Source organism: Verticillium dahliae, genomic scaffold (genome assembly GCF_000150675.1).
Source record: "Verticillium dahliae VdLs.17 supercont1.34 genomic scaffold, whole genome shotgun sequence".
Lineage (NCBI taxonomy): Eukaryota > Fungi > Ascomycota > Sordariomycetes > Glomerellales > Plectosphaerellaceae > Verticillium > Verticillium dahliae.
The window spans coordinates 39,573-66,842 of NW_009276964.1; the positions used below are offsets into that span (position 1 = coordinate 39,573).

At 59.0% G+C, this 27,270-nt stretch overlaps 11 protein-coding genes across 11 annotated transcripts; 5 read left to right on the forward strand and 6 right to left on the reverse strand.

Annotated features, from left to right (window-relative positions):
* Positions 1 to 157: 157 nt before the first annotated feature.
* On the forward strand, positions 158 to 3,054 carry VDAG_10250 (chromosome transmission fidelity protein; the record flags this gene model as incomplete). The annotated part of the gene is made up of 2 exons (XM_009659867.1): positions 158 to 2,562; positions 2,616 to 3,054. 2 exons carry the CDS (start codon positions 158 to 160, stop codon positions 3,052 to 3,054), a joined length of 2,844 nt encoding a protein of 947 aa, XP_009658162.1.
* A 427-nt stretch (positions 3,055 to 3,481) lies between these two features.
* VDAG_10251 (uncharacterized protein) lies at positions 3,482 to 5,460 on the reverse strand (the record flags this gene model as incomplete). Its single annotated transcript, XM_009659868.1, has 4 exons — positions 3,482 to 3,609; positions 3,673 to 5,054; positions 5,120 to 5,193; positions 5,254 to 5,460. The coding sequence occupies 4 exons, from the start codon at positions 5,458 to 5,460 to the stop codon at positions 3,482 to 3,484; spliced, it is 1,791 nt and encodes a 596-aa protein (XP_009658163.1).
* A 993-nt stretch (positions 5,461 to 6,453) lies between these two features.
* On the forward strand, positions 6,454 to 8,117 carry VDAG_10252 (arg-6). The gene is made up of 3 exons (XM_009659869.1): positions 6,454 to 7,739; positions 7,794 to 7,843; positions 7,902 to 8,117. Exons 1-3 carry the CDS (start codon positions 6,610 to 6,612, stop codon positions 7,955 to 7,957), a joined length of 1,236 nt encoding a protein of 411 aa, XP_009658164.1. The 5' UTR covers positions 6,454 to 6,609; the 3' UTR covers positions 7,958 to 8,117.
* Positions 8,118 to 8,640: 523 nt separating this feature from the next.
* Positions 8,641 to 11,040, forward strand: VDAG_10253 (pre-mRNA-splicing factor cef-1; the record flags this gene model as incomplete). The annotated part of the gene is made up of 2 exons (XM_009659870.1): positions 8,641 to 10,650; positions 10,708 to 11,040. The coding sequence occupies 2 exons, from the start codon at positions 8,641 to 8,643 to the stop codon at positions 11,038 to 11,040; spliced, it is 2,343 nt and encodes a 780-aa protein (XP_009658165.1).
* A 453-nt stretch (positions 11,041 to 11,493) lies between these two features.
* On the reverse strand, positions 11,494 to 13,699 carry VDAG_10254 (multidrug resistance protein fnx1; the record flags this gene model as incomplete). Its single annotated transcript, XM_009659871.1, has 4 exons — positions 11,494 to 12,314; positions 12,368 to 12,392; positions 12,462 to 12,744; positions 12,813 to 13,699. 4 exons carry the CDS (start codon positions 13,697 to 13,699, stop codon positions 11,494 to 11,496), a joined length of 2,016 nt encoding a protein of 671 aa, XP_009658166.1.
* A 606-nt stretch (positions 13,700 to 14,305) lies between these two features.
* Positions 14,306 to 14,653, reverse strand: VDAG_10255 (uncharacterized protein; the record flags this gene model as incomplete). Its single annotated transcript, XM_009659872.1, has 2 exons — positions 14,306 to 14,508; positions 14,575 to 14,653. The coding sequence occupies 2 exons, from the start codon at positions 14,651 to 14,653 to the stop codon at positions 14,306 to 14,308; spliced, it is 282 nt and encodes a 93-aa protein (XP_009658167.1).
* A 1,912-nt stretch (positions 14,654 to 16,565) lies between these two features.
* On the reverse strand, positions 16,566 to 19,321 carry VDAG_10256 (ATP-dependent RNA helicase DBP10; the record flags this gene model as incomplete). Its single annotated transcript, XM_009659873.1, has 2 exons — positions 16,566 to 18,988; positions 19,045 to 19,321. 2 exons carry the CDS (start codon positions 19,319 to 19,321, stop codon positions 16,566 to 16,568), a joined length of 2,700 nt encoding a protein of 899 aa, XP_009658168.1.
* A 439-nt stretch (positions 19,322 to 19,760) lies between these two features.
* VDAG_10257 (DnaJ domain-containing protein) lies at positions 19,761 to 20,483 on the forward strand (the record flags this gene model as incomplete). Its single annotated transcript, XM_009659874.1, has 2 exons — positions 19,761 to 19,832; positions 19,914 to 20,483. The coding sequence occupies 2 exons, from the start codon at positions 19,761 to 19,763 to the stop codon at positions 20,481 to 20,483; spliced, it is 642 nt and encodes a 213-aa protein (XP_009658169.1).
* Positions 20,484 to 20,879: 396 nt separating this feature from the next.
* Positions 20,880 to 23,000, reverse strand: VDAG_10258 (uncharacterized protein; the record flags this gene model as incomplete). Its single annotated transcript, XM_009659875.1, has 2 exons — positions 20,880 to 22,523; positions 22,608 to 23,000. 2 exons carry the CDS (start codon positions 22,998 to 23,000, stop codon positions 20,880 to 20,882), a joined length of 2,037 nt encoding a protein of 678 aa, XP_009658170.1.
* Positions 23,001 to 24,306: 1,306 nt separating this feature from the next.
* On the forward strand, positions 24,307 to 26,453 carry VDAG_10259 (uncharacterized protein; the record flags this gene model as incomplete). Its single annotated transcript, XM_009659876.1, has 3 exons — positions 24,307 to 25,621; positions 25,681 to 26,213; positions 26,268 to 26,453. 3 exons carry the CDS (start codon positions 24,307 to 24,309, stop codon positions 26,451 to 26,453), a joined length of 2,034 nt encoding a protein of 677 aa, XP_009658171.1.
* A 283-nt stretch (positions 26,454 to 26,736) lies between these two features.
* On the reverse strand, positions 26,737 to 27,258 carry VDAG_10260 (uncharacterized protein; the record flags this gene model as incomplete). The annotated part of the gene is made up of 1 exon (XM_009659877.1): positions 26,737 to 27,258. One exon carries the CDS (start codon positions 27,256 to 27,258, stop codon positions 26,737 to 26,739), a length of 522 nt encoding a protein of 173 aa, XP_009658172.1.
* Positions 27,259 to 27,270: the final 12 nt, after the last annotated feature.

Below are 27,270 nucleotides of genomic sequence, written 5' to 3' on the forward strand. Positions count from 1 at the left end.
AAAGAGCCTGTGGTCGCTCTGCAAAGACCAAATCCTAAGTACAGTCGTCGCCATGCTCACCGCGTCCTCTCCTATCCACTACCCGGCACCATCGTCCCCTCCCAAACCAAAAAGACCCCGTCCGGTACAAGATGCGCATCCTCGACCAAAGGCCAAAATGCAGAGCGGGTTTCTGCTGGAAGACGATTCTGAAAGCTCGGAAGACGAAGGGGGCAAAGAACCACCATTGAAGAAAATCCTGACCGGCACCGCACACCCATTTCCGTCCTTCCAGCAACGATCATACACGCCGCAAGACGATTCGATACCTGCCGAGACGACACGAAACGGCGATCCAGCTCCAACACAGACGGTGCCAGTCATAACACCACCGGACAGTCTCAACCTGTACGATGGCTCTCAAGTTCCCGACCTGCTGCCTTTCGACAACCTGGGAATCTTGCAAAGCTCGACCCGGCGGACGTATACCATCCGCACCTCCACAGGCAAAGCCATGACCCTGCAGCAGCGCAAACCGAACACACTTGACTCGTACGAGACAATCATAGCAGCGAGGACAAAGACCAAGGAGGGTCGGGCAAAACGAGGGTACTACGGCGTCGACATCAACGAGTTGAAGGATGCTGCTGCCTTGGAGATCTCGGAAGCTCGATCCCGTCCCCGAGATCCCGAAAACACCGCCTCGGAGCCTCTTCCCTCAATTGAGGCGGCTCAGATTGGGCACAAGAAGCCCAAGAAATCCCTTTTATGGACCGAGAAGTACCGAGCACGGACATTTATGGACCTTTGCGGCGACGACAGCACGAATCGGACAGTGTTGCGGTGGTTGAAGCGCTGGGATCCCATCGTGTTCCCTGGCGCTACGAATAGGGCCCCAATCGTGCGTAGGCCAGCTGCAAAAGACGCCGCCGTCGAGGAGAAACCACACCGCAAAATCCTGATGTTGACAGGCCCCCCTGGACTCGGCAAGACAACATTAGCGCACGTCTGCGCGAGGCAGGCTGGGTACGAAGTCATGGAGATCAACGCCAGTGACGACAGGAGTCGCGATGTGGTGAAGAACCGCATCAGGACGAGCCTAGGCACTGAGAGTGTTCGAACAGTCGCCAACAGGAAGACCGGTAGCGATGGACAGCAGGCCAAAGTCGCCCGCCCAGCTTGCGTCATTGTCGATGAGGTGGACGGTGCGGTGAGCGGATCTGGAGCCTCGGGAGAGGGTGGTTTTGTCAAGGCATTGATCGACCTCGTGCTCCTCGATCAGAAGAACTCGGGGGCTGCAGGCAGTACGAGTCACAAGAAGAAGAAGGGCGACGATTTCCGGTTGATGCGGCCCCTCATCTTGATTTGTAACGATGTCTATCACCCTTCTCTTCGGCCCCTTCGACAATCCGGTCTTGCAGAGGTCATACATGTCGGCAAGCCTACAATTGAGTCCGTCGTTACGCGGCTCAAGTCTGTATTCGACAAAGAGGGTGTTCCTTGCGACAAGGACGCCGCGAGGAAGATCTGCGAGGCCGCATGGGGTATGGCAACTGGTAATGATGCAAAACGAGGAGCCCAGAGTGGTGCCGAGGGTGACTTGCGCGGTGTCATGGTTGTAGGTGAATGGGTTGCAGGACGTTATAGAGCTGCCGCAACAGAGAGCACCCCACGACTGACGCGGCAATGGCTCGACAAGCACGTCGTGCAAGAGCTCTCCAACGGAGCAGGCGGAGCCCGCGGCACGGGAAGAGGCAGCGCGAAAGACATTGTCGCACGGGTCTTCCAAGAAGGCGGTGGTTTTCCCAAGGCCGCTCTTGATACCTCGAAAACTGCAACGAACCAGCACGAACAACCCAAGGCGCAGCTCGGGTTTGCCGAGTATCAGAAGAAGCACTCCATGGAACGCCTCCAGCAAATGGTCAACACGAGCGGAGAAATCGACAAGATCGTCACAGACATCATGCTGGAGTACCCCAACCGGGAGTTCAACGACGACTCCTTCCTTTCGAAACCCAATGAGGCCTACGACTGGCTCCAGTTCCACGACGCATGTTCTTCGCGTCTCTTCGCGAGCCAGGACTGGGAGCTTGCGCCTTACCTCGGCCTGCCAGTCCTCGCCTGTCACAGCCTGTTTGCTTCGCCCAAACGACACGTCGTCGCCATGGGCTACGACAAGAAATGGGGCGGGGCAGCCGACGACGACGCGGCGACAGTGCCCTTCTCCGGCCCCCGGGCAGATTTCGAAGCCTACCAGGCCGAGAAGGAAAACCGCGCCATGCTCCAAGCGATCCAGGCGCAGCTCAGCCCAACGTTGATGCGGTCGTTCCGGAGCCCCGAGGACGTTGCCGCCGAGTTCCTCCCGTACCTCGTCCGGCTCGTTTCCCCAGACGTCAAGCCCGTCGTCGTGGGCGGCGGTGGAGATCAGAGGGGCATTGCGAGCGTGCGCAAGGACGCGGAGAAGGCCATGGTCAAGCGCGCTGCGGAGATCATGGTGGACGTCGGCATCACTCTACAAAGGGGCAAGATTGAGACCGATTCTGCCTTTAACCGGACGCCGCAATGGGTCTATCGACTCGAGCCGTAAGTTTCCATTGGATCCGCACACCCAGGGCCCGTATACTCACAATGCACAGGGATCTCGATGCCTTGGCCGTCTACGAGACAGCCACCTCCGTCCTGTCCGTGCAGGCGCCTACGCGGTATGCCGTCCGTCAGGTCCTCGACCAGGAGCTGCAGGCCAGCATTGCCCGCCGCGAGAACGAGGCGCGCCAGGCTCGCTTCCAGGGCGGAAACCCTCTTGGTAACGACGTGCCCTCGACCCGTGTGGACAAGGAGGCCATCGAGCAGAAGCGCCTCAAGGTCCTGGCGCTCGCAGACCGGGTCAGGAAGGACTTTTTCGGGCGCGTCATTGAGGAGAAGCAACAGCAGGAGGGAGAGGGAGAGGGAAATGGGCGTGGTGCTGGCAGGGCGGCGCAGGACCAGCCGATGAGGGTTTGGGTGTCGTACAACGAAGGACTGAATAATGCTGTGAGGAAGCCGATTTCTCTGCAGGAGCTGATGAGGGGGATGTAGAGATGTTGCGCGAGGGACGCTGCTGAATGCAATACGACATTTCCGCCACGTTCCTGTCATATCTAAACCAAGGCATTTGCTGTGCCCATGACTTGTTTGAAGTATTACTTCAGTATTCAGGCGGCCATCAGGACCTTTTGGCTGTCAAAAGTCTCGCACGCGCGAGAGTAAAGGCAAGTAGTCTTACATGTTATGTATCTTTAAAATAACTGACAACATGGCCTGTCTGTCTGATGTGACCATGGACAAAAATCTCGTGTAATGTAATCAACTCCGTCTCCCTGATCCAACGAACCAATCACTGTAAATGCGCCCCTCTACCCGGTCATGTCACTTTCCGTGTATGCTGTAACCGTAACGCCCGCGCTCCGCACCCTTGCACCAAATAAAAACACTTTCCCGCAACGTCAGGTGAAGGACGGTTCGATCACCCACTGGCTGCGACCTGCGACTCGACAGCGGACCTACCACGCTCACGCTGCTCCTGAAGAAGAGGCTCTTCCTCCCCGGCAGGTTCGTCCGGGCCAACAGGCTCGTCGTCATGTCTCAAGTAGACTGCAGGATGAATTAGCAAAGAAAAAAGAAAAAAAAAATAAAAAAAAAAAAACTGCAACATACCATGCGGCCTGACCAACCACGTGGCCAAGAAGGCGAGCAGGAACAGGCTGACCAGCAGCGCAAAGATGGCCGTGTCAAACCTTCCCACGGTCACGGCGTAGAGGCTGTTGAAGGCGATGGGCCCGACGATCCGCGACAGCGCCTGCAGCAGCCCGATGGCGCCCAGCAGCTGGCCGACCTGCTGGGAGGGCACGTGCTTCGTAAGGGCGGCCTGGACGGTGGCGCCGCCGAGCCCACCCATGGCGGTCAGCATGCCGGCGAAGACGAAGACGCCCTCGTGGCGGGCGAGCATGTAGCCCGTGCCGCCGAGGATGTCGGACACGAGGGCGGTGCGCAGCAGCCAAATGTCGAGCGCGTCGGCGCCCTGGTTGGCGTCGGGGACGGCCGAGCCGGACGCGCGGGCGCGGCGTGCGTTGGGGCGGACGCGGAAGACGTGGTTGATGGCGGGCAGGATGGCGAGCAGGACGAAGACGCGCACCCACGACAGGAGCGAGATGAAGCGCGAGCTCTCGACCGTGCCCCAGCCCCAGGTGTCGTCGGACTCGCAGTAGAGCAGGAGGACGGTGCCGACGCTCATGGCGACGCCCGCAATGATCATGTCGATGGTCGCGAGCGCCACCAGGTTCCTGCGCAGAGCGGGCGAGCTGCCGGCCTTGGTTGGCCAGAGGGCCTTGAGAGGCGCCAGGACGTTGGCCACGTGCAGAGGAGCGAGCCAGGTCCCGCGAGCGCTGCGGTCGTCCTGCTCGTCGGCGTGCTCTTTTTGCGCGCGGAGGCGGCGCTGCTGGGAAAGCGACTCGGGTACAACAAAGCCAACGAAGAAGAGGAAGAAGATGTGGCAGATCAAAAGGGCATAGAACACGGAGAGGAGGGTGCCCGTTGCGGCCACGAGAAAGCCTGCGAGGAGGGGTCCGACGGCCAGGCCGGTGAAGAGACAGGCGTGGAGGCGACCGATGACCACGGCACGTTTTGAGGGGGGCGTGCAGTCGCTCGCATACGAGTTGCTGAGGATGCCGCCGGCGGTAAATGAACCGGTCAAGCCATCGCAGACGGCAGCAACGATGAGCCAGTTGTAGTGGACTACATCTGGGTACTTGGCGCAGAGGATGGTGATGATCTCGGCACTGATGCCGCCAATGGACGCCAGGGCCAAGAACTTGGTTCGACCGTACCGGTCTGAAAGCTGGCCGAACTTGGGAGCAGTAAAGGCTGACAGGATACCGACGGTGAGGTTGATGGCCATGGTAAACATGGAAACACTCTTCTTCACTTCGGGTATAAAGCATTGCGGATTGTCGGCACCCAGAACCACAGGGATAAAGGTAAAGTTGGGGTCGAGCAAGGTTTCGTCTGCAAAGTGCTTCCGGCACACCAAATCGACGATGCTAGGGGCAAGTCCTCGTCAGCACACAAGCCCATTTCACAGGACTGCCTGGGTCTCCGCACTCACAGGTTGAGTTTCGGAACAATCATGCCACCAAAGGCCATGGCGAAGATGAAGAAGGGCACCAGCAGCCAAGTGACCTGACATGGAGCACCTGGTTAGAAGCTGGCTGCATAGGAAGCTGGAAAGGAAGCTCGTACAGATGGGACCTGCCACCAGGGAAGGCCATCAAATTCGGCTGCTGCATCCCAACCTGCCGCCCTTGCGCCTTGTTCGTCATTGTCGCCGTCCATGTTGCGAAGAAAGGGACTCGTCGCGTTCAAGTTGTTTGCTGGGTTGAGTGGCGAGCCGAGGACGGGGTCTTGTTCGTCAGCCACAACGGCTGCATAGGTCTTGGGCGCCGACATGGCGAGAAGGTGTCTTGCGAGACGGCGTTGAGTCCCGGTTGCAAGCTGCAAAGCAGAGGAGCTTCGCCGAGGTTGGATAGATGGTGAATCAATAGGCGCAAACGTGATGTCCCACTTGGCCCGAATGGTATAGTGTGGAGGTGGGGGATGGGCAGGGTTAGTTGTGGTCCATTGCGCGCGTGAACGAAATTGTAGATGGAGCACAGTCCGAAAGATGGGATTGAATGGGGGGCTAGAGGGATAGATAAGAAGAAGATGATGATGATGAGGCCATCAGGGCCTAGAGTGATGAGCCAAGTGTGGGGATGACATGGCAATTGAGATCGCAGTGATGTGATGGCTTGGATGGCAAACAACGAAAGGCGGCTAACGATGACGATGCAGTGCAGCGCCAGTTGCTGGTTGCTCCAGGGGTCGATTCGCATGACCAAGCAGCATTCTCAGGACAGAGAGAGGTATGGGCGGACAGGGATCATGGTCCGCCGCGGACCTTGCGGAGGGGCTACTGCGCTGGCTTCCTGGAGCTCTTTTTCCATTGCGCTGTGGCCAGAATACCTCCTTCAGAGGCTTCCTGTCGTATTGTCCAGCATCTGAGATTCTACTCATCACATCTGATCTTTCAAATGTCACGTCCTACTCACCGTCGGGCTGTCGAAACTCTCTTCCTCTCTCTCTCTCTCTCTCTGGTGATACAAAGGTCAGAGAGCTGGGGAAATGGCACAAGTCGCGTCCAAGCTCGATGTGTACTTCAGGAGGTAAATTGGGCGAGATATACATCCTAACTCCAATAGAGACAACGCACAAGTACCGTCTGGCTGGTCGATCTCCAGGCAGAAGAGAAGGCTTATCTCAAAGAGAGCACTGCGCCACCCATCGTCGATGGACCGCCAATTCTCAGCCACAGCGGTCACACAGGACTTAGGAAAAAAAAAAAACCGGAGCCCCTCCTCACCTTTCCTCAGTAAGGCACAGTAAGGAGTACTTGACTCATCCACCGATCTCGGGCACGAACTGATTGGGGTCGATTCTGAGCCTCACTACCACACCCGCCTCTTTTCACCTCTCACCGATAGATTTTCCTTTTCCTAGCCCTGCTAAATTCCCTACCGTCCACCAGCGACTCAATTGGATTGAGAAGCATCCGAACCCATGATTCCTTCCACTTCCACGGTGGCGCGCGCCGGCGCCCGCCAACTCCTTCGACGATCTGCGTCCGTGGCTCCTCCGAGCCCCAGCCCAATTGTCCTCGGCCGAAACCACAGCATCAACAACGCCCGTAACCTCTCGACGGCGAGGACGCTGGCCGTCGCGTCGGCTCGCCTTTGCACGCCATCCACACCGGTGCGCCAGCAACGACAGGGCTACGCTACCACTACGAACCCCAACCCCCCGCTCGACAAGAAGAATGCCTCGAATGACGTCCCGTCCCGCATCGCCCTGATTGGCGCCCGTGGATACACCGGTCAGGCTCTGATCGACCTCTTCGAAGCCCACCCCTACATGGACCTGCGCCATGTGTCGTCACGAGAGCTCGCCGGCAAGGAGCTTGAGCGATACACCAAGCGCAAGGTCATCTACGAACACCTGACGCCCGAGGATGCTGCCCAGCTCGACGCCAAGGGCGAGGTCGACTGCTGGGTCATGGCCCTGCCCAACGGCGTGTGCAAGCCCTACGTCGATGCTATCAACGAATCGCAGAAGGGCAAGAGCGGCGGCAGCGTCATTGTCGACCTCTCTGCCGACTATCGCTTCGACAAGGAGTGGGCCTATGGACTTCCCGAGCTCACCAAGCGCTCCGACATTTTCCCGTCCACCCGCATCTCCAACCCCGGATGCTACGCCACGGCCGCCCAGCTCGGCATCGCGCCTCTGGTCGAGCACCTCGCCGGGGAGCCTGTCGTCTTTGGCGTCTCGGGCTACTCGGGCGCCGGCACGAAGCCGTCCCCCAAGAACGACGTCAACCTGCTGAAGGACAACCTCATCCCCTACAGTCTGACGGGCCACGTCCACGAGCGGGAGATCAGCCACCACCTCGGCACCTCTGTTGCCTTTATCCCCCACGTCGCCAGCTGGTTCCGCTCCATCCACCTCACCATCAACATCACCCTCAACAAGACCATGACCTCGCGCGACATCCGCCAGCTGTACCAGGACCGCTATGCCGGCGAGAAGCTCGTCAAGGTCGTGGGCGAGGCGCCCCTCGTGCGATCCGTGTCCTCGCTGCACCACTGCGAGATTGGAGGCTTCGCCGTCGACAACACCGGCAAGCGTGTCGTCATGTAAGTTTTTTTGGTGGTACTCCACGTATGACCGTCGTGCTGACCCCTCCAAAGCTGCGTCTCCATGGACAACCTTAACAAGGGAGCTGCTACCCAGTGCCTGCGTGCGTACCCCCTTTCCGAGCATGCTATTGACCGAGTCACTGATGAGATGCGCTACAGAGAACATGAACCTTGCGCTCGGTTACGCGGAGTACCAGGGCATCCCCAATGTGTAGCGGCACCACGTGCAGGCGTCAAGTCAAGTAGACGGTTTTTGTTTTCGACGGGATCTGGCTCTGATATCCCCTCAAAAGTTTGGCTCACTGTGGAGGAACTTTTGTTGTACATACTTCGGCGGTCTTCCAATCATCCTCATCCACCTTTTCGTCTTCTCCTATTCATCCCGGTTGAAATCGTGAAACGCACTCAAATCTTGACATGTCACAATGATGGGGTTGCTGGACCTTTAGTATTGACTAACCCCTCATGAAAGGCGGGCGGAAGCACGTGGGTCAACAGTGACAGTATGCTCTGCAGATGGAGCCTCATTCAGGTGTCGATTGTGAAATGAAGGTGAATCGTTTCATAATGGGAACACTTTTAATATGACTGACTGAGGAAATGATCCTTTTCTGGCTGCCCTGGTTGTTTAACGTTGGTTGAAGTGAAATGGGTACCTTGGCGATCTACGTCAGTGTACCGCCCCACTCGGCAGTCTCAGCGCATACTATGCAAGAATCCGGATCCACCCTCATTGCCAGTGAATGCATCTAAAGCATGTAAGCCGCCAGCGCGGGAAAGCACCTTACGTAACCCGCGTCCCATCATCGCGTCCATCTTCATTTTCTGCCTGCTACTCCAGCATCAGGCTGGACAGCTCCCCCTCCTCCAACCATCACTCCGCTATCCCACCGCCAAAATGCCCGTCGTCAAGGGAGGCGTCTGGACCAACATTGAGGATGAGATCCTCAAGGCCTCCGTCTCGAAATATGGCCTCAACCAATGGGCGCGCGTGTCGTCCCTGCTGGCGCGCAAGACGCCCAAGCAGTGCAAAGCGCGATGGAACGAATGGCTCGACCCCAGCATCAAGAAGATCGAATGGAGCAAGGAGGAGGACGAGAAGCTCCTGCACCTCGCCAAGCTCATGCCGACCCAGTGGCGCACCATTGCCCCCGTCGTCGGCCGCACCGCCAACCAGTGCCTCGAGCGCTACCAGAAGCTCCTCGACGAGGCCGAGGCCCGCGAGGCCGGCGGCCTGGGCCTGACGGGGCCCGACGGCGCCGAGACGCAGGCCCCCTCTGCCGACGACGTGCGGCGCTTGCGGCCCGGCGAGCTCGACCCGGACCCCGAGAGCAAGCCGGCGCGGCCCGACACGATCGATCTCGACGAGGACGAGAAGGAGATGCTGAGCGAGGCGCGTGCGCGTCTCGCCAACACGCAGGGCAAAAAGGCCAAGCGCAAGGCCCGCGAGAGGCAGCAGGAGGAGTCGCGCCGTCTGGCCTCGCTGCAGAAGCGTCGCGAGCTCAAGACGGCCGGCATCAACATCAAGGTCGTCACGCGGAAGAAGGGCCAGATGGACTACAATGCCGACATTCCCTTTGAGAAAAAGGCCGTGCCGGGCTTCTACGATACCGCCGACGAGATTGTCGCCAACGAGCGCGCGCGCGAGGCGTTCGACCCGCGGAAACAGCACCTCGCCAACAAGCGGAAAGGAGACGGCGACGACGACGGCGACAGCAAGAGGAGGAAGAAGGACAAGGACGGTGCGTCGGCGTCGCACCAGGCCGCCATGAAGGCCGGTCAGCAGCAGAAGATCAGAGAGGCGGAGCAGAGCAGCAAGAGGCGGGCACTTAACCTGCCTGCCCCGCAGGTCAGCGACGGCGAGCTCGAGGATATCGTCAAGATGGGTATGATGGGTGAGCGTGCCAGCAATCTGGCCCGACAAGCCGAGAACGACTCGACGCGCGGCCTCGTCAGCGAATATTCGACGCTCAACAACGGCACGCCCATCCGCACACCTCGCGCGCCTGCGCAAGAAGACCACATTGCCAACGAACTCCGAAACATTCGCGCCCTGACAAACACACAATCGTCCCTGCTGGGCGGGGAGAACACGCCTCTACACGAGGGCACCCAGTCGACAGGCTTTGATGGCATTGCGCCGCGGAAGCACGTTGTATCCACGCCCAACCCCCTGGCCACACCCTTGAGAGCTGGTGCAAACGCCGTAGGAGCGACACCGGGCCGGCCAGGGCAGACGCCCATGCGAACGCCTCGGGACAGCTTTGCCCTCAACGAGGACGGCACTTCGCAGGTCGGCGCCACACCCCGCGATGTGAAGATGCGCGAGCTGGCCGTACGCAACCAGCTGAAGCAAGGCCTCGCATCTCTGCCGAAGCCGAAGGATGTCGAGTGGGAGCTCGAGCTTCCCGAGGAACAGCAAGAGGTCGTCAAGACGGACGACGAGCTGCGCGAGGACGCCTCGCGCCGTGATCGCCGCGATCGGGAGACCCGCGAGGCTCTGGAGGCGTTAGAACAGAAACGACGGTCTCAGGTCATGCAGAAGGACCTGCCCCGGCCGGTCTCCATCAACATTTCTGCGTTGGTCTCGCTGGCATCCAAAATCGGCGATGGACCCGAGGGCCTGATTGCCGCGGAAGCCGCCAAGCTCATCGCCAACGACGCGACCAAATTCCCCCAGCCCGGAGGCAAGGTGAAGGGGTCCGCGCCTCCGCTGGATGTCATCGGCGACAGTGACCTGGCCGCGGCTCGGCAGGCGATCGCGGCGGAGACGGCGGAAATCCCAGGCCTCGAGCAGGTCCAACAGCACTTTGAAAGCCGCAGCAGCAGTTCTCTCCTCCTCGGTCTCGGCTGCTACGACGATGACGAAGAGCGCCACCAGGAGACAGTCATGCGCGCCGCGTTCGATGTAGGTCGTCCCGAGAAGCAACAGGAGATGGAGGACGTCATGGCTAACATGTTGCAGACCGTGCAGGACTCGATCATCGCGTCGGCAGACCGGGGCACCAAGCTGGAGACGAAGCTGAAGCTGCACCTCGGCGGCTACCTGAAGCGCCAGGCGCTGCTGCGCGAGAAGATGAACGGCGCGCACGAGGCGCTGGAGAAGGCGAACAATGCACTCCACGGCTTCAAGACGCTGGCCATCTCGGAGGAGGTGGCCATCGCGCGCCGTCTCGAGGCGTTGCGCGAGGAGGTCGGCTTCGTCAGCCGCAGGGAGAGGGAGGCGCAGGAGATGTACAGGCGGACCAAGGACGAGCTGGACACGCTCAGGGGCGACGGGGCTAATGGCGTTCACTGATGCCGTGTTGAACGATGAGAATGTTGTACAGTACTGGGCTTGCGCGTACGAGACGGTTGGTGTTCTTGGTTTTAGTCGCTGACGGCCGTGGGCCGGCCTACCGATGGAACGCCCGTGTCGGCGTGTGGTGGGTTGCAGTCCTATCCGTAAGACTACGAAGGACGGCTTTACGCAGTGCACCACTTCGTTGACGTACATGTTGTATTGGATGGGTGACTTGATATGTGCGCCCCGTGGGCCTACTGTGCCGTTCCATTCTTTCTGCATAACCTGACATTCAACCTGAAGCATCAAGACTGCCCGCAGCGGACACTCGCCAAGCGATCCAACTTGCCACGATGTGCCCCTCATAATCATGCATGCCGCAGATACATGGACCCAAAAATGGGAAACAGAACGGCAGAGGAAGGGAAACCAACGGGAGAGAAAAGGGAACAGCGCATCAGAGCAGGCTCACTTCCTCTGCCCAAGCCTCGGCAGCTTCACCGGCACGATCAGGCACCACGACACGAACGCCACGGCGACACAGCACAGAAAGGTCAGGCGCAGCGCAGCCTCGTAGCTCAGCACGACCTGCTCGCGCGCGGGGCCCTCGAGGGCGGCGACCGTCTCGACGCTCTCGCGGACGCGGGCGATGATGTCGGCCTTGGCGGGCCCGGCGACGTGGCGGTCGAGGTAGACGACGAGGGCGTTCTGCATGACGAGGCTGCTGGCGGCGATGCCGAGGACCATGCCGAGGCTGCGCCAGAGGATGAGGGTGCTCGTGACGACGGCCTGGTCGCGCTGCGCCGACACGGCGAGCACGGCCATGAAGGTGCCGGGGAACTGGAAGCCCTGGCCCAGGGCGTGCGGCACGAGGACGGCGAGGTAGCCGAGGGCCGGCCAGCCGCGCTGCAGGCTGGCGAGGGCGAGGGTGCCGAGGACGAAAAAGGTCGCGCCGGCGGCGAGGGGCCACTTGAGGCGGCGCGTGCGCGTGATGAGGAGGCCCGTGATGGCGCCGGCCGTGGAGGCCACGACCGACGGGATCACGAGGCGGAGGCCCGAGTCGGTGGCCGACAGCAGGAGGACGGCCTGGAAGTAGAGGGGCATGTTGAAGAGGATGGCGTTGGTGAGGATCGAGGCGAGCGCGTTGGCAAAGATGAGGTTCATGCGCGGCGCGTGCCGGACGAGATGGAGAGGCATGATGGGACGCGTGGCCAGCGACTGGCTGTAGAGAAAGGTCGGGAAGGCGACGGAAAAGGTGACGAGCGCCGCCATGACGAACGGATGGGACCCTGCGAGTTTCTGTCAGTCCGAGCTGCGGCACATGGACGTCAGGTGTACTTACAGGGCAGCACGTTTCCTCCCAGGTTCTGCCAGGCGCTCGAGGGCGCATCGGATTAGTCTTCTTCGTGGCCAAATGATTCAGTCTAGTGACTTACCAGGCCGAGCACAAGTGATGTGATGGACATGGTCAGCAGCAGTGAGCCCCTCGCGTCAAACGCCTGGAGAGCCTCCAGGAACGTCTCTCGCTTGCCCACGATGCCGAGGTCATGGGGCACGGCCAGAAAGGCGACCAGGACGCAGACGAGAATGGGGAGCACCTGGATGCCAAACTCCCACCGCCAGCCAAGGTGGTCGGCCATGGCACCGCCGAGAGCAGCGCCAAGAGCCGAACCGATGCCGTAGGTGATGTTGAGGTAGGACTGGTACTCGCCTCGTGCCCTAGAAACATGGTCAGTGTCATGACGAATGGCATGGCCACACTCTCTTTGAGGAGGCAGAAGACGTACTCAATGGTCACCATGTCACTGATGATGATACTCCCCAGCGTCATCATGCCTCCGGCGCCGAGGCCGCACGCGGCTCTGGCAAAGATGAAGCTTGTCATGCTCGTGGCCGTGGCACACCACACGTTGGCCATGGCAAAGATGAACATGGTGATCAGGTAGGGCGGTTTCCGTCCCACCGAGTCCGAGATGCGTCCCAGCAGGGGCTGGAAGCTGGTCGAGGTGAGCAGGAAGGCGGTCGAGAGCCAGGACGCGCTGTTGGAGGCGTTGAAGTAGGAGGTGATGACGGGGTGGCTCGAGGCCATGATGGTGCCGTCGAAGCAGGCGATGAAGTTTAGCGTCAGGATCATGCTGAAGATGCACCAGAAGCGGCGGGTGCTGACGCCGTTCAGGTAGGGGGACGCTTTGGCATCGTCGTGGCTGTTCGGGAGGAGGGGGTCGCCGTCATCGTCCTCGGCGTCGAGGTAGGGGGACGACGGTCCGTCTTGGTCGTCAGCACCATTCGCAACATGGTCAACGATTGACGGCCGTGGACTCTTTCGGCTCTGGCTCTGGCTCTGGCTGTGACTCGTCGTCGCACCGGCTCGCTGTCTGGAAACCGAGCTGTAGCGACGGGCACCTCTCAACAATGGATTCTCAGTTGACTCGGGCTCGAGAAATCCGCCTGATGTCGGCACGGATCTTGCGAGAAGAAGATCAAACTCGTTTGGATCAATTTCGTCCCCCTCGTCACTATCGTCAGAATCTCTGCGGCCACGTCCGGTCCTCGGCACAGTCAGATGGTTGGTCGTCGCGGAGCTGTCTGTTGTTCCAAGCAGTGGTGTGTTCTCGTCGGCGCCTTGTGGCCGCGAGAGCGGGGATACATCTTGGCTGTCACTTCTCGTAGCCATGGCGTCCACGTCCACCCTTTTCTTGGCCTTCTACAACAGAAGAGCCCACAAAAGGGGAAATGTTGGCGATGAGGATTGATCTTTGATGAGGCGGGGCCTGATTGATCGTTCCTATGGTGGGGCAGCTTCGGAATGCTGCAAGCGTCAGCAGGCGGAAAGGCGAGGCGATCACTTGTTCGTCACCTGTACTGGGTGTGTTACTCATGTACTTCACCTCCTGGTTGTTGGCGCGACAAGAGAAGAAGTGCGCGAATGAACAAGGCTGGCGACAGGTGAAGAGTATGAGCAGCCAAAGTTGGGGCACGAAGCATGATGTGATGCGATGCGGGGCCGGCACCGGAGCTTGTCCATGCCCCGCCGGCCTCTGTTGGCTCGGCGCCATCCCCGGTCGTGCCGAGCGACCGGCTCGTGCCGACAGCCACGTCCTCTTTGCGCGACGGCCTCTGTCTCCTTGAGCTATATACGAGTGATTACTGCTGTCTATGAGTGCTCATCACATGGCACAAATCGGCAGCATAGTCCGTAGTTACACGTCAGGCCTACACGTGGCCTGCCATACACATGGCCGCGAAAAGCGCGGTAGACTCCTCACTCCTGCACTCGAGCTCACTGTTGATCAGAGGGGGCCTGGGCTTCGCCTCGTGGCCACGAATGCATGCAACCCTGCAGAATGTCCAGCCTCTCCTCGGGGAGCCACGCTAGGAAGCCTTGCACAAAGTCGATGAACACTTGCTTGTCCTCTCCTTGAAGCGTCCCCGCAAGACGCGCAAAGCTTATATCGGGCAAGGGTACGAGTCCCTTCCACTGACCTATCAGGCAGCTTCTGTCAGTCATCCACATGGTACCATGTTTTCTGACCCAAAGGCGGTCCGTACCATCGTCTTCCCAGTATTTGTTCGCCTCCTGGCTCCTCTTGAGAAACTCGGCCGGCGGTGGGCCAAGCAGAGCAGTCATGGCTGCGAGGTGATGCGCGTCATTCTTCTCTTTTGACTCGTCATCGTACACGGTGAAGAGAGTTTCTCGCTCGACAAGATCCCACGCCTACACATGCGGGGTCGACAGGGACCTCTCTTGGGTAGACGCCATGGCGATCCTATGCTTCGACTTGGCCAGCGAATGACGGATCGCGGGGATGGAGTCAAAAAAGAGATGCAGAGAAGGAACCTCCGTGCAAACATGTTGGCAGTGACCTCGCTGGCTCTCAGAACCTGTAAGATACCTACTTGCTACCAAGGTGCCTCTACCTTGGATACCTAGGCATCTCGGTAAGCTACCTGTAGGTACCGGCCTTTGAGCTGGTAGCTAACGTTGTGCTGCTGTGTTCCGTTGAAACACATTCGAGTATAAATGCTGTACGAAACCACTCAGGGCATCAAGCTTGATTCCGGCTTCATCTCAGCCAAGACCATCATGAACGGCAGACGGCGTTTGACTCACGAGTATGGGTGCATCAAACACAAAAGTCCAACTCCCCAACCCACCAACCAATGTTGGTTGGGATACTTCTCAAGGACATCATCAGACGGTGGGCTTGCGTTCAGCTTTGGATGAGAACTAGAAGACAAGAAACTCGGAACCAGTCACTCTAGCAAAGACAATACTCTAATAGCCTGATGGGCTAGTCGACCAAAGTAGAACATACGAATTGGCGGCTTTGCTGGTTGGGACTGGCAGGAACACCAACACGAGCCGAGCTCTTTCGAACGTAGAACACGCCTGATCAAGAGCTTTCCTAGTGACCGGAATGAACTCGGAAAGTCAATGTCTCTCGTTTGACTCCGTCTGGACCGGAGGCACATTCACAAAGGACGTCTAATCATTGTTTTGCAACACGCTTAGCTGAGATGAATCATGTTAGTTGGGTGCGGAAAAGACGAAATTGAGGCAGAGCCCAGAGCCCCCATGGGACGGATCCCATTGCCATGCTGGCGAAGGGAGCTATAAGTGTCCAAGGCGAAGACACTTCATGGCAGTGTGTCACGTGAGATATGCAATCTAAAGCCTCGAAGCCGACTAGTCAACACACAACTGAAACAACACACCGCACAGCTTCCTTCAAGGTACATTGAGTCTAACCATGTCAGCATCCAGGGCTGTGGCCAAGACTTGGAGCAGGTCGGCAAAGTCAACCTTTAGAAGTTCTGACCGCAAACCGGCGACTGGTCCCGAGTGGCTCCATGCTCTCGATGCTGCAAAGAAAACTGTGCAAGCTGATGTACATTTGACCCCGAGGCAGTATTACTTGTTGATTGACTGGCCGTATTCAGCATCCTGATGTCACCTCATATAAGATTGCGTAAGTCATTTTTGGAGCATGAGTATTTCTGCATCGGTGCCAGCCTGACGCTGTATAAATAGCAGCGGAGCCAAGGCTCATCAGTCCCATAATGGGAGGCCCACTCGAATGTGATCAGTGTCAAGTTCTTGGCCGGCGGCCAGAGGGTCGTGTCGGGCCATATCCACCTGGGCGGCAAATAGACTACGGGAAGAGGGGCTAAGGCTAAGGATGCATGTCAAAGGGAGTGCTTGCTTAAAGCTAGGCACGGCGATGCGCCGAGAATGCTATCAGATGAAGACATCTCGCAGTGTACTTGGGTTTTCTTGATTTACTTGAGATGACTTGCAATATCATGAGAGATGAACCAACATGGGCTTTCTTGCATGGCGCACGATCCTAGAGATCTGGTACGGCCATACAGCTGATTTCTGCCGGCAAGTCGGGAAATATATGGGAGTTATCAAAAGCCTCGAAATCGACATCGATTCACTTGTCTGACATTGTCTATAATGAGCTTCAAACGCTAAATGCGGATATACAACGACATGTAACATGTCCTGCTCGTCCTTCTCCAGAGCTGAACAGCTATCACTTCCTCCGCGACGGCCTCGCGTTCTTGGCCCTCTTCTTCTCCGCCTCTTTCCTCGCCTTGCGAATATCCTCGGCCCCCTTGATCTCGAACTTGCTGCCGGCGCCGTCCTTGAAGCGACCGATACGCTTCTCCTTAGCCTCAGCCACCCTCTTCTTGCGCACGTGGTAATCGTCACGGAACTTGTCCGCCTCCTTGGGCGCCTTCTCCAGGTTGTGCTTGTACCGCACCCCCGTCGGGATCTGCGGCGCGTTGCTCTTCTCGAGCTCGCCCACGCGCGGCTTGCCCATTCTGTTGGCCTTGCGCCACTTGTCGTAGCGGCCGCTCTGGAAGCTCGCCGCGATCTTGGTGCCGCTCTCGCCGCGGATGTACTTCTTGCCCTTGGAGCCGTCCTCGTCATTGGCGCGCGCCACGTACTTGTTCTGCTTCTTGTCCCAACGCATGCCCGACTTGGCCTGGTCGCCGAACTGTGCCTTGCCGCCGTCATCGTTGGTCAGGTTCATCGCCGCTTCGCGCGCCTGCTCGACGAAGCTCGAAGTCTGTGTGCCGGAGGAGATGCCGTAGCCACGCTCCTCGGCCGTGTTGATCGTGCGGGGCGTGTAACCCATGAAGATCTCGTCGTCACGGTACGAGTTGGCCGCCTTCTTCTTCTTGTCGTCGGGGTTTGAGACTGTCACCTCGAGGTCGTCATCTGAGTCGTCCACATCGATGCCGTCCATCTCATCGGCACCCTCACCGATTGCCGCTTCATCGTCGTCATCGTCGTCAAAGTCCTCCATGTCCTCGTCCGAATCGATTTCTTCCTCCGCTGCTTGACCTCTCCTCGGCGTGATCCTCTTGCGCAGCTCCTTCATCACCTCGGCCGCCTCGCTGTTGCCCGCCTTCCCGCCCCTGCTAATCTCAAAGATGGTCTCGTGCGGCCGGTAGCCGCTTACCTTGGCCATCAGCTCCGCCCGCGCCTGCGCATCATCGTCCTTGACCTCGTCAAAGAGCGGGTGCAGCTGTGACCACGCCTTGCTCCCGACCGTCTCGCGCGCACGCCTTGCGCTTTGGCTCGACGCCGAGTTGCGCGTCTTGAGGTAGAGCTTCTCGGCCTTGACAGAGACCCTCCGCGTGGCCTCGATATCCTCGTGGTCGCCCAGGACTTTGGCCAGCCACTCCATGTGCACCTCGATCCTGTTGCGCGGCAGCGCACCCACAACGACTTCTTCGTTGTAGGACGGGCTCTCGCTCTCACGGCCGACCACCATCTTGCGTCCCAAGAATAGCTGCAAATCGAGCAGGTAAGGGGCATCGAGCTCCCTAACGATGCTGTAGGCCCAACCGCGTTGACCGGCACGGGCAGTTCGACCGACACGATGCACAAAAACTTTGGGCTGGGGCGGAAAGTCGTAGTTGATGACATTCGCCAGCACAGGAATATCGATACCTCGAGCAGCGACATCTGTGACGACCAGGATGTTGGACCTGCCGTTGCGAAAGTTCTCCGTGTGTATCCTACGCGCTTCCTGGTCGAGCGCACCATAAACGTAGGATACGGCGAAACCAGCCACCCGCAGCAAGTTCGCCAGGTATTCAACGTGATGCTTGGTCGCCGCGAAAATGATGGTTGAGTGTTCTGTAGGCTTTCCCTTGCCGCCCGAGCCGTCCTTTCCGCGCTTTCGCTTCTTGTTAGGCTTGCCGTCAAGAGGCATGCCGTCGGGGCTGCCAAGCGGCATCTTGATGATGTCGTGAAGAATGTGCAGGAGGGACGCTTCCTTTTCGGCTCCCTTGACGCCAAAAAAGGCACTTTCGAGGTCTGGAGACACCTTGGTCTCGATATCTAGTCGCACAAGGGTGGGATCCTGGAGACCAGCACGCGCGAATTCGACGAGCGACGCAGGCAGCGTCGCGGAGAACAGCAGACTTTGCCTCGAAGGGGGAAGCGCATGCAGGATCTCGGTGAGTTGGGCCGCAAAACCCATCTCGAAAAGACGATCGGCTTCGTCGAAAACGACGTACTGGATGGAGGAAAGGTTCAGGGACATCTCGACCTTCAAATGCAAGAATCGACCGGGCGTGGCGATGATAATGTCGGGGTTGGCCGACAGCAGACTAAACTGCTCGTCCATGCTGTCACCACCGACAACCAGTGCCGCCTTGAGGTCCGTTCCTTTGTTGAAGTCCTTGACGACTCTCAGCGTCTGGATGGCCAGTTCGCGAGACGGCGACATGATGAGGGCTCGGGCACCAAACTTGGCGCTGTGCGTCTTGAGGCGCTCAATCATGGGAATAACGAAGGCAGCCGTCTTTCCGGAACCGGTGCGGGCCATGCCCACGACGTCCTTGCGGTCCATGATCAAGGGAATGGTTTTGCGCTGAATGGGCGTCGGCTGCACAAAACCCTTCTTCGTGATGGCTCGGAGGAGATTCGAATTGAGACCTTTGCACGTTAGCTGCTGCTCGAACGCATCGTCGTCAAGACAGCTTTCTGCTCACCCATGACCTGGAAGCCACCGCCCTTTTTGTTCACCTTGCCCGTGAGGTTGGTCGTTTTCCTGTTGGCGGCGGCCTGCTTGAGGGCAATGAAGGCCTCATCTCCGTCGTCGCCATCATCGTCTCCGTGAAGAATGTCGTCAACATCGAAATCCAGCTCGGCGTTCTGGCGCTTGCCCTTCTTGCCATCGTCACTGGCGCCATCATCAACAGCAAAGAGAGAGTCGCCAATGTCGTAGCCGCCGTCGGACGGCGTGGGAGAGGCTTCGCGGCGAGGCATCGTGACAAGACGCTGTCGTCGTATCAGAAGGCCACAATTGTCGGGTTCAATGTCGAAGTCGAGATTGAGAGACGAAGGTCGGGCTGGAGAAGGGTTCCGCTCATCGACAACGGGGACCTCGAAAATTTGGGCGGCGGAAGGTGCAGTCGGCCAGAGAAAATCTTATCGCAACGTCTTATCGCAGCTAGTGCGGGACAGCTGCTCGCAAGGGTCCCACGCCGCCCGCCGCCGCTGTCTGCTGCCTGCCGCCTGCCGCCTGCCACGCTACCGCCTGTCAGCCGATGACTTCAGCGCGTGCTACCTACAGGTACCTTGTATCTATCGTTCATTTCCTTTGTCGCCCTGGTCCAACTACAACACCTGCTGCCACCACCACCCAACCACTCTCTTCATCTGACTTGTCGATTCTCTCGCTGCTCTGATCCATCCTCACAATACGATGGCCAATGATTCAAAAGAAGAGACTGATGCGCTCGATGCGCTCGAGCTCGAGGCCAAGGAGTTTGACAAGGTAGGCACGCGACACCTCAACCTTTCGTCCCCCCCCCCATCATGGCCCTCAGATAACCCATGCACCAGCTGACATTTGCAGGACGCCGAGATTGACAGAATCCTAAAAGCCTTCCGCCTCGATGCCTATGCCGTTCTTGACCTGCAACCAGGTGTGCCCGACTCGGACATCAAAATGTGCTACCGAAAGAAGTCGCTCCTTATCCATCCCGACAAGACCAAGAACCCGCAGGCGCCTGACGCCTTTGACCGCCTCAAGAAGGCCCAGACCGAACTCATGGACGAGAAGCACCGCGAGCGCCTAGACGAGGCCATTGCCGACGCCCGCATGCTGCTGATTCGTGAGAACAAGTGGACCGTCGACAGCGAGGAGCTCAAGACGCCCGAGTTTGCCAAAATGTGGCGGGACAAGTCCCGTGTTGTCCTCATCGACAATGAGCACCGACGACGCAGGCAGCTGAAGGGTCAGATGCAGGAGGAAGGTCGCGAGCAGAAGAAGCAGGAGGAGGAACTCGACCAGAGGAAACGCAAGAGGCAGCACGAACAGGACTGGGAGGCCACGCGTGACCAGCGCATCGACAGCTGGCGAACTTTCCAAAAGGGAAAGTCGGGCGAGGGCAAGAAGAAGAAGAAGATGAAGCCCATTGGCTGACCTGCCTCTTACAGGAAGGCCCGCTGCCAACCTCGGGGCGCGTGGAGTGTACCAGGCACAGTCATGGCGTTTAGGTGTTTGGGCGAGAAATATTTTGTGAGTTTGAAAATGGACCGTCGCCGTCATGTCCCTAACTTGTTGTTTGTGTTTGCTCAGTCTGTTGCCTCTCGTGGGCTCTTCTCCCAATTTGGTCACCAAAGGTATGTCATGCCACCTGGTTGTGATGGAACACTTTGAATCGTCATCGACGCATGATCATGAAATGAAGTAGGCCGGGTGCATTTGCTGTTGCTACTATCGAAATACCCCTCCATGGCCCAAGAACCCCAACATTTTGCTCGCTCTCCAGCCATACCATCATTCAGGTCTCTGTTTGCAGCTGTTACGGGCCCCTTTTCATGCCTTGGGCTTGTTCTTCTTCTTATACGAGATGAAGCGTGCGAGGTTAAGCACCACCTCATCGGCCCTTGTCCTCAGCTCACTGTTCGTTCGCTTGTTGATCGCCTTGACCATGGTCTTGACCTTGTGTTGCACCCCCTCCAACTGCGCCAAGAAGTTGTCCTTCCAGAAGACCTCCACATCGCACATGGCGTCCTCATCGCCGTAAATGTCAAATAGTTGGTTGAGCGCCTCGACGACGTCTGCTGCCGGCGTGTCAGGCAGAGACGCAACGACCGTGATCAGAAACACGCCAATCTCCCTGTTCAGAGCCACTGGCGTCGGGTCGAGCGCAAGCTGGCCGAGCACGCCAATGCACTTGACGCCCAGCCCTTGGAAGGGGTCCTGCTCCTCGTCCCGACCGTTCGTCTTGTCATCGGCACCCCCAACCTTGCTGTCCAACGTCTTGGACGCCTGGTACAGCGCCATGAACTTCTTGTGCTCCTCGCCCTGGAAGGGAATCCTTCCGCCGGGCAGGGTGCGGGCAATGGCCCACGCGAGGCTCGTCACCTGCGACGCGAGCTCAACGTCGGCCGTGTTGGCGGCGAGGACGGCGCAGATGGTGTTCTCCCAAATGGCCTTGCCGGCAGGAGCCCAGGTCCTGAGGATGGATGCGTTGTCGTCCTTGGTGAAGTCGAAGCAGGCCACGGACCAGGCAATGTTGTTGAGGGCTGAGAGGGCTGGAGCCTGCAGGCTGGCGTCGCTGGGTGAAGTAGAGGAGTTGGCGAGGCGCATAATCTCCGGCACCGCCTTGTGCACTAGTTCGCTGAGAGTCGTAAGATCGTCCGAGGCGACTTCGTCGTCATTGTCCACACCCGTGACCATTTCCATGTCTGCCTGGATATCACCAATATCATCATCATCGTCCTCCTCTTCCTCTTCCTCCTCCCCCTCGTCGTCGCCTTCCATCTTGGAATCGTCCATGTCTTCATCGTCGTCCTTGGCCTCGGCCTTTTCTCCATCCTCCTCCATCGCCTCGTCGCCGTTGGCCTCCTCCTCGGCCTTGCCCTGGCTGTTCGCCATGGACTCCTGCAAGCTCGTGCCGATGGAAGCCAGAATCTCCAGCGCCAGCTGCAGCACCTCGGCAGGCTTCGACCACTGGCTGCTTGCCGGCAGCGTCTCGTCCGCCTCGGCCCCCTGCTGCAGGGCCGACGACAGCGTCCTGACGAGGCTCGCGTCCGACAGGTCCTTGTTCCCGGCCGGCTGCCCGTCGTACCACTTGAGCGCGGCAAAGACGTTGTGCAGGACGCCGCAGGCGAGGACCCGGCCGGCGCCGTGCGCGCCCTGCAGGCCGAGCAGCGCCGAGAAGGGCTTGGGGTCCTCGTCGGCGACGACCAGCTCGGCGAGGCGGCGGTTGTCCTCGGTGAGGATCAGCAGGCACGAGAGGGCGTCGAGGCGGACGGGGGCGGGGGCGTCGGCGCTCGCGAGGGCGAGGAAGAGCAGGGTGACGGTGGCGGGCAGCGCGACGATGGCCTCGAGAATGTCGTCCTGGGCCTCGGAGAGGGCGGTCAGCAGGGCGAGCAGCGACTCGATGAGGGACCAGAGGACTTTCTGCTCGGCCTTGCCCGTCTTGGCGCCCTTGGACTTGATCGTCTCGACGACCTGGGGCGCACATGTCAGTCTCGGACGTTCAAGTCAAAAGCGATCCTGTTCCTTGCAGGTGAGGAAGGGGGGGGATGCACGCACAAACTTGGCAGCAAACTCGACGGCGCTCAAGACGTCGGATCGGAACAGGTGCACGCAGAAATCGGCCTCCTCCTCCTCGGCGAGCAGCCTCAGAATGTCCCATCCGGCGGCGCGGCTCTCGAGGCTCGCGTCGGTCAGCGTCTCGCTCAGGATGATGTGGACGATCTGCTCGCGCAGGAAGAGCTTGCGACAGCGCGTGTCGGCGACGAGGTTGGCGACGGCGGCGGCGGCAGCGGTGCGGCGCTTGGGGTCTGCGCTCTGCAGGTCCTTGATGACAGGAAGGACGGACTTTTCGCGGAGGGCGGCGAGCTCGGGGTCGGAGGGGGGCTTGGGGGTCGTGGAGAGAGGGTCCTTGCGGTTGGGACGCACGCGGTTGCGGCGGGTTTTGCCCATGGTTGCGATGTGATTTTGTTCAGATGCTTATGTTTGGGAGAGATGTGCGGGGGGCAAACTGAGGACCTGAATGGCTATGCCTGGGGTGTTGCGATGAGAAAAGGTGAGTGAGCAGCAGCCGGCAGGTAACTCAATGTATATGTGAAATCTCATCGTGACCGACCATATAAAAATGCATTTTGTAGTGCCGAGTGGCACCCCGCCCCCACCCACCGCTGTGCCGGGTGCGAGTCCCACAATTGCCCGTGCGCTGCTGCCGGCCTACGGGGTTCGAGAACGGGCGCTCGGCCGTCGCGCCGGTTTGCGCATGGAGCGCATGAAGCGACATGCAGCTTGATGCTTGTCAGACGAGAATGCCTGTTCTGGTTAGAGGCTGGGTTGACAGTACCTTGGAAAATCTCGACAGCATCCAACCAAGAGTTCCGGATCATCTCTGAAGAAGAGTACCGACCTGCCGTCCTGTTAAATTATTGTTTCATCCTCATTCGTGTCAGCCTGCAGACAGTTCAGGCAAAGATCTCACCGCGACGGCCAACCGTACTTCGTCTCCTAGCTTGTCTGATTTCACACCAAAGATTTCCTCCGAGTCTGGCCGGCAAGTGACCCGAAGACACATGTCACTCGACTCAGTGGTCAAAGACCGGTTAGGACAATACCCATTGACCTGCGTGATTTCGAATAGGTCATTGCGAAGAGATAATTGGGCATAAATTCGATGCAATCTGTCGAAGAAACAACTTGAAGATAAATGTTTTGTCATGGATGGCTACGTCTTGGTCCAGCTCTGTGGGCACGCGATGGATGAGGTGTACATGGCTGTTCCATGAGATACCCCTTGCGAGGATTTCGATTACAATAACATGTCATGAATACAGCAATGCTAATGAGGGGCCTTTATCTCAGGGTCTGAATCGCAATTAGCTGTGCTAATGCGCAAGGTACCCTGTCAAGCACATTCCATCAAGAGAACAGGGCTGAAATGTCATGCATTCTACCTAGCCTTGTTCGACTAACCATTGGGTTCAGGACGATGACTAAGCCATCTGGGTCACGAACCTACAGTGACGGCGCAGCACCAAAGCACTCCCTGCCAAGCCTGCACAAGGTACCCTGGCTCCACAAGGACCTACCTGAGATACGACCTGTCTCGTGGAACACTCCAGGCAGTCACCTTACTTCCCCTGGCCGACAACAACACCCTCCTCGTGGAGAGGGACAAGGAGCTTCTGCTCGCCGACACCCTTGATTGAATTCGAAAATGTGAGGCTGCATGCCACATCTTCCTCCATCTTGATACCAGAACCCCATGACTTCTCGAGTTGGCGAGGACGAAGCAATGAGCAAGCCGGCCATGTGGACGCAGCTGCGCTCCTCTGTATTCCTCAGCGATGAAGAGCTGGGAAAGAAGGACGACGATCACCAGCTTGCCGGAACCGCTGTGCTCCGAAACCCACATTGGCAGCCCGCGACGACTACACCTTCTCGACGACTGCTGAAGCGCATCGCCGTCCTCTTCCTCGCTGCTATTGGCCTCTGGCTCGTGTCGCGCGACATACTACTCGACCTGGGTTATGGCGACCACCGAAAGTCTCGATATAGCTATTCCGGCCTCTCTGCCTCTGGGGACACTGTTCCATATAAACAACATGGTCCCGCCGTAGGAAACACCAAGCCGAGCGATACAGCGGCCGTGAAGCCAGCGCCCACCGTGCCGGACCACTCCTTCAATGGACCCATCAAGTTCCACGACCTTGCCGTATCCCTGCACGCCATTTCGAAACTGAGAGGCTCTTTCCCGGTCAACAAGAACATCCTTTTCATGACGGCGAACCTGAAGACGGCGTCCGTCCTGTTGCCAATGGCCTGCGAAATGGGCAGGGAGAGGCGCAACCATGTTCACTTTGCGCTCCTGAGCAGAGACATGATTGGCATGGAGGATTTGCAGCAGATCAACGGCCTCGACGATTCTTGCGAGATCCACTTCCACGACGCCCGACCCGACTTTGTCTCGACTTCGTCAGACACCCGGCTCCAGTACGCCACTGCTCGAGCTCTTTTCCACATCAACACCTACATGCACCCGCAGGTCATCATCATCGACAGCACCGAACAGGAGGAATCCTGGTTCAAAAAGGGGGCGAAATTGCAAGGCGACTTTATGGGCACACCTGTCATCGAGCTCCCAGACAATGCGGCAAAACGTCTTGGCTGGCTGACCAAGCTCGACAGCTCATCCTTGGCTACTTGGCACAAGATCAACATTGACATTCTCATCCACGCGCCTTCTACCGGTTCGGGCAGCCTGGGACGGCTTCTCAAGTCGCTTCACGTAGCTGACTTTACTGCCGGCACGATGCCCCACCTGACCATTGAGCTGCCCCAAGTTGTCGAGCAGGCAACGCAACGGACGCTGCAAGCGTTCCGATGGCCGCCAGCACACATGGCACACACCCATGGCAACGCGCAGATGCTGTCTCTGCGACACCGCATCCCGCGAGAGCGCCTGACCGAAGAGGAGAGCTCGGTGCGGTTTCTCGAGTCCTTCTGGCCGCGGTCCGAGGAGCACTCGCACGTCCTCGTCCTTTCGCCACAGGTCGAAGTGACACCCCAGTTCTTTCACTGTAAGTTTTCACCACCGCCGCCATGTTGACAGCATGCGGTGCTGACCGGAGTCTGGCAGATCTCAAGTTCATGCTGCTCGAATACCGTTACTCCGGGACAGCCCTGTCACAGCAGTGGGACCGCCAAATCATGGGCTTCAGCATGGTCGTGCCGCAGGCGTTCATCAATGGAACTCTGGGTTTCGAGGAGCCCGATCCCCTCGACCCCGAGCGGCAAGAGGGGAAAGGCGGCGGCTTTCTCTGGCAGGCCCCGCACAGCGACGCCGTCCTCTTCATGGGCGACAAGTGGGTCGAGCTCCATCGCTTCGTCTCCCAGACGCTGGAGCGACAGCACGACGCCTCGCCGCCGGCCGTCCTCTCGCACAAGGAGGTCGGCAAGCAGTATCCGTCGTGGCTCGAGCATGTCCTGCGGCTGTCGCAAGCGCGCGGGTACCTCACCGTGTATCCCGGCGCCGAGACGGCGAGCGTCATGGCGACGGTGCACAGGGACCTCGCGCGGCCGCCGGAGGAGTACTGGAAGGGCGTGGCCGCCGACGAGAAGCCGAAGGAGGGCCTCGTCACCCTCGACAACGACACTCCGGTGAGCCCGCTCGTAGGCATCCTCGACACGCTGCCTCGCAGGGGCGCGTTTCTCGCCTACGTGTAGATGCCGATGCTGGCCTGGAAGGGCGCCGTCTCGGACCTGGAGGAGGTGGACCGCTCGGCGCGGGAGTATGCCGCCATCTGGCGAATGAAGGTGGGCAAGTGCGATCCCAAATCCGAAGAGGCGGCCGAGCAGGTGATGGGTCGGCAAAAAGACCTGTTCTGCGAGGGGGCGGACAAGGTAGAGTGAAGGTGTGTGGTGACGAAGAGGAGGGCCCCACTAGGCACAGCAAGCACAGCAAGAGAGAGACGGTTTTGGGTTTTGGATTTTCTTTTCATGATATACCCCTTCCCCCCCTTCCCCCTTTTTTTGAGGGCTGGATACAAGCTTGGGAAGGAGGATCAGCATGCACGCAGCACAGCACAGCACAGTAAAGCAAAGCAGAGCACAGCGAAGCAAGCACAGCACAGCATAGCTCTTGGCATGGAATTTGCGAGTGAACAAACATCAACTTGAGCGTGCCTGCTACCCATCACCCCGTATCCGTGTCGGTGCTGACCTTGGCAATGACGAGCAGCACGACGCAGGTGCCAATGATGGCCACGGCGACGACGCTCAGCAGCAGCTGCGTCTTCCAGCCCGTCTGCACAATGGCGGCCTTGCGGCTGTACTTGTTCATGGTGGAGATGTAGTTGCCGAGGCCGAGGAAGAGGCAGCACACGCTGAGGCCCCAAAAGGTGGCGCCGAGGGGCTTGGCCATGCGCAGCTCGAACTCGCTGGGCTGCGTCTTGAGGTGGAAGGACAGGACGATGGCGACGGAGACGATGGCCATGTAGACGCTGAGGCGGAGGTAGGAGAGGAAGGTGCGCTCGTTGGCGCAGTGGTCGCGGGCGTCGGACGTTTCGTTCTGGAAGAGGAGCGGCGCGTAGAAGGGCCAGGCCCAGAAGGAGGAGTGGCGGTGCTCGGGGCGGAGGTGGGAGATGTGGATGGGGGCGGCGAGGGGGAGGCAGATGGGGGACGGCGTGAGGTCCTCATCGTCGAGCGTGACGTCCATGGTTTGACTTTG

Excerpts from the sequence above, each read along its gene's own strand:
- VDAG_10252 (XM_009659869.1), top strand. The coding sequence starts at position 6,610 with ATGATTCCTTCCACTTCCACGGTGGCGCGCGCCGGCGCCCGCCAACTC. Across the intron at positions 7,740-7,793 it reads ACCGGCAAGCGTGTCGTCAT|CTGCGTCTCCATGGACAACC; the intron begins GTAAGTTTTTTT and ends ACCCCTCCAAAG. Across the intron at positions 7,844-7,901 it reads AGCTGCTACCCAGTGCCTGC|AGAACATGAACCTTGCGCTC; the intron begins GTGCGTACCCCC and ends GATGCGCTACAG.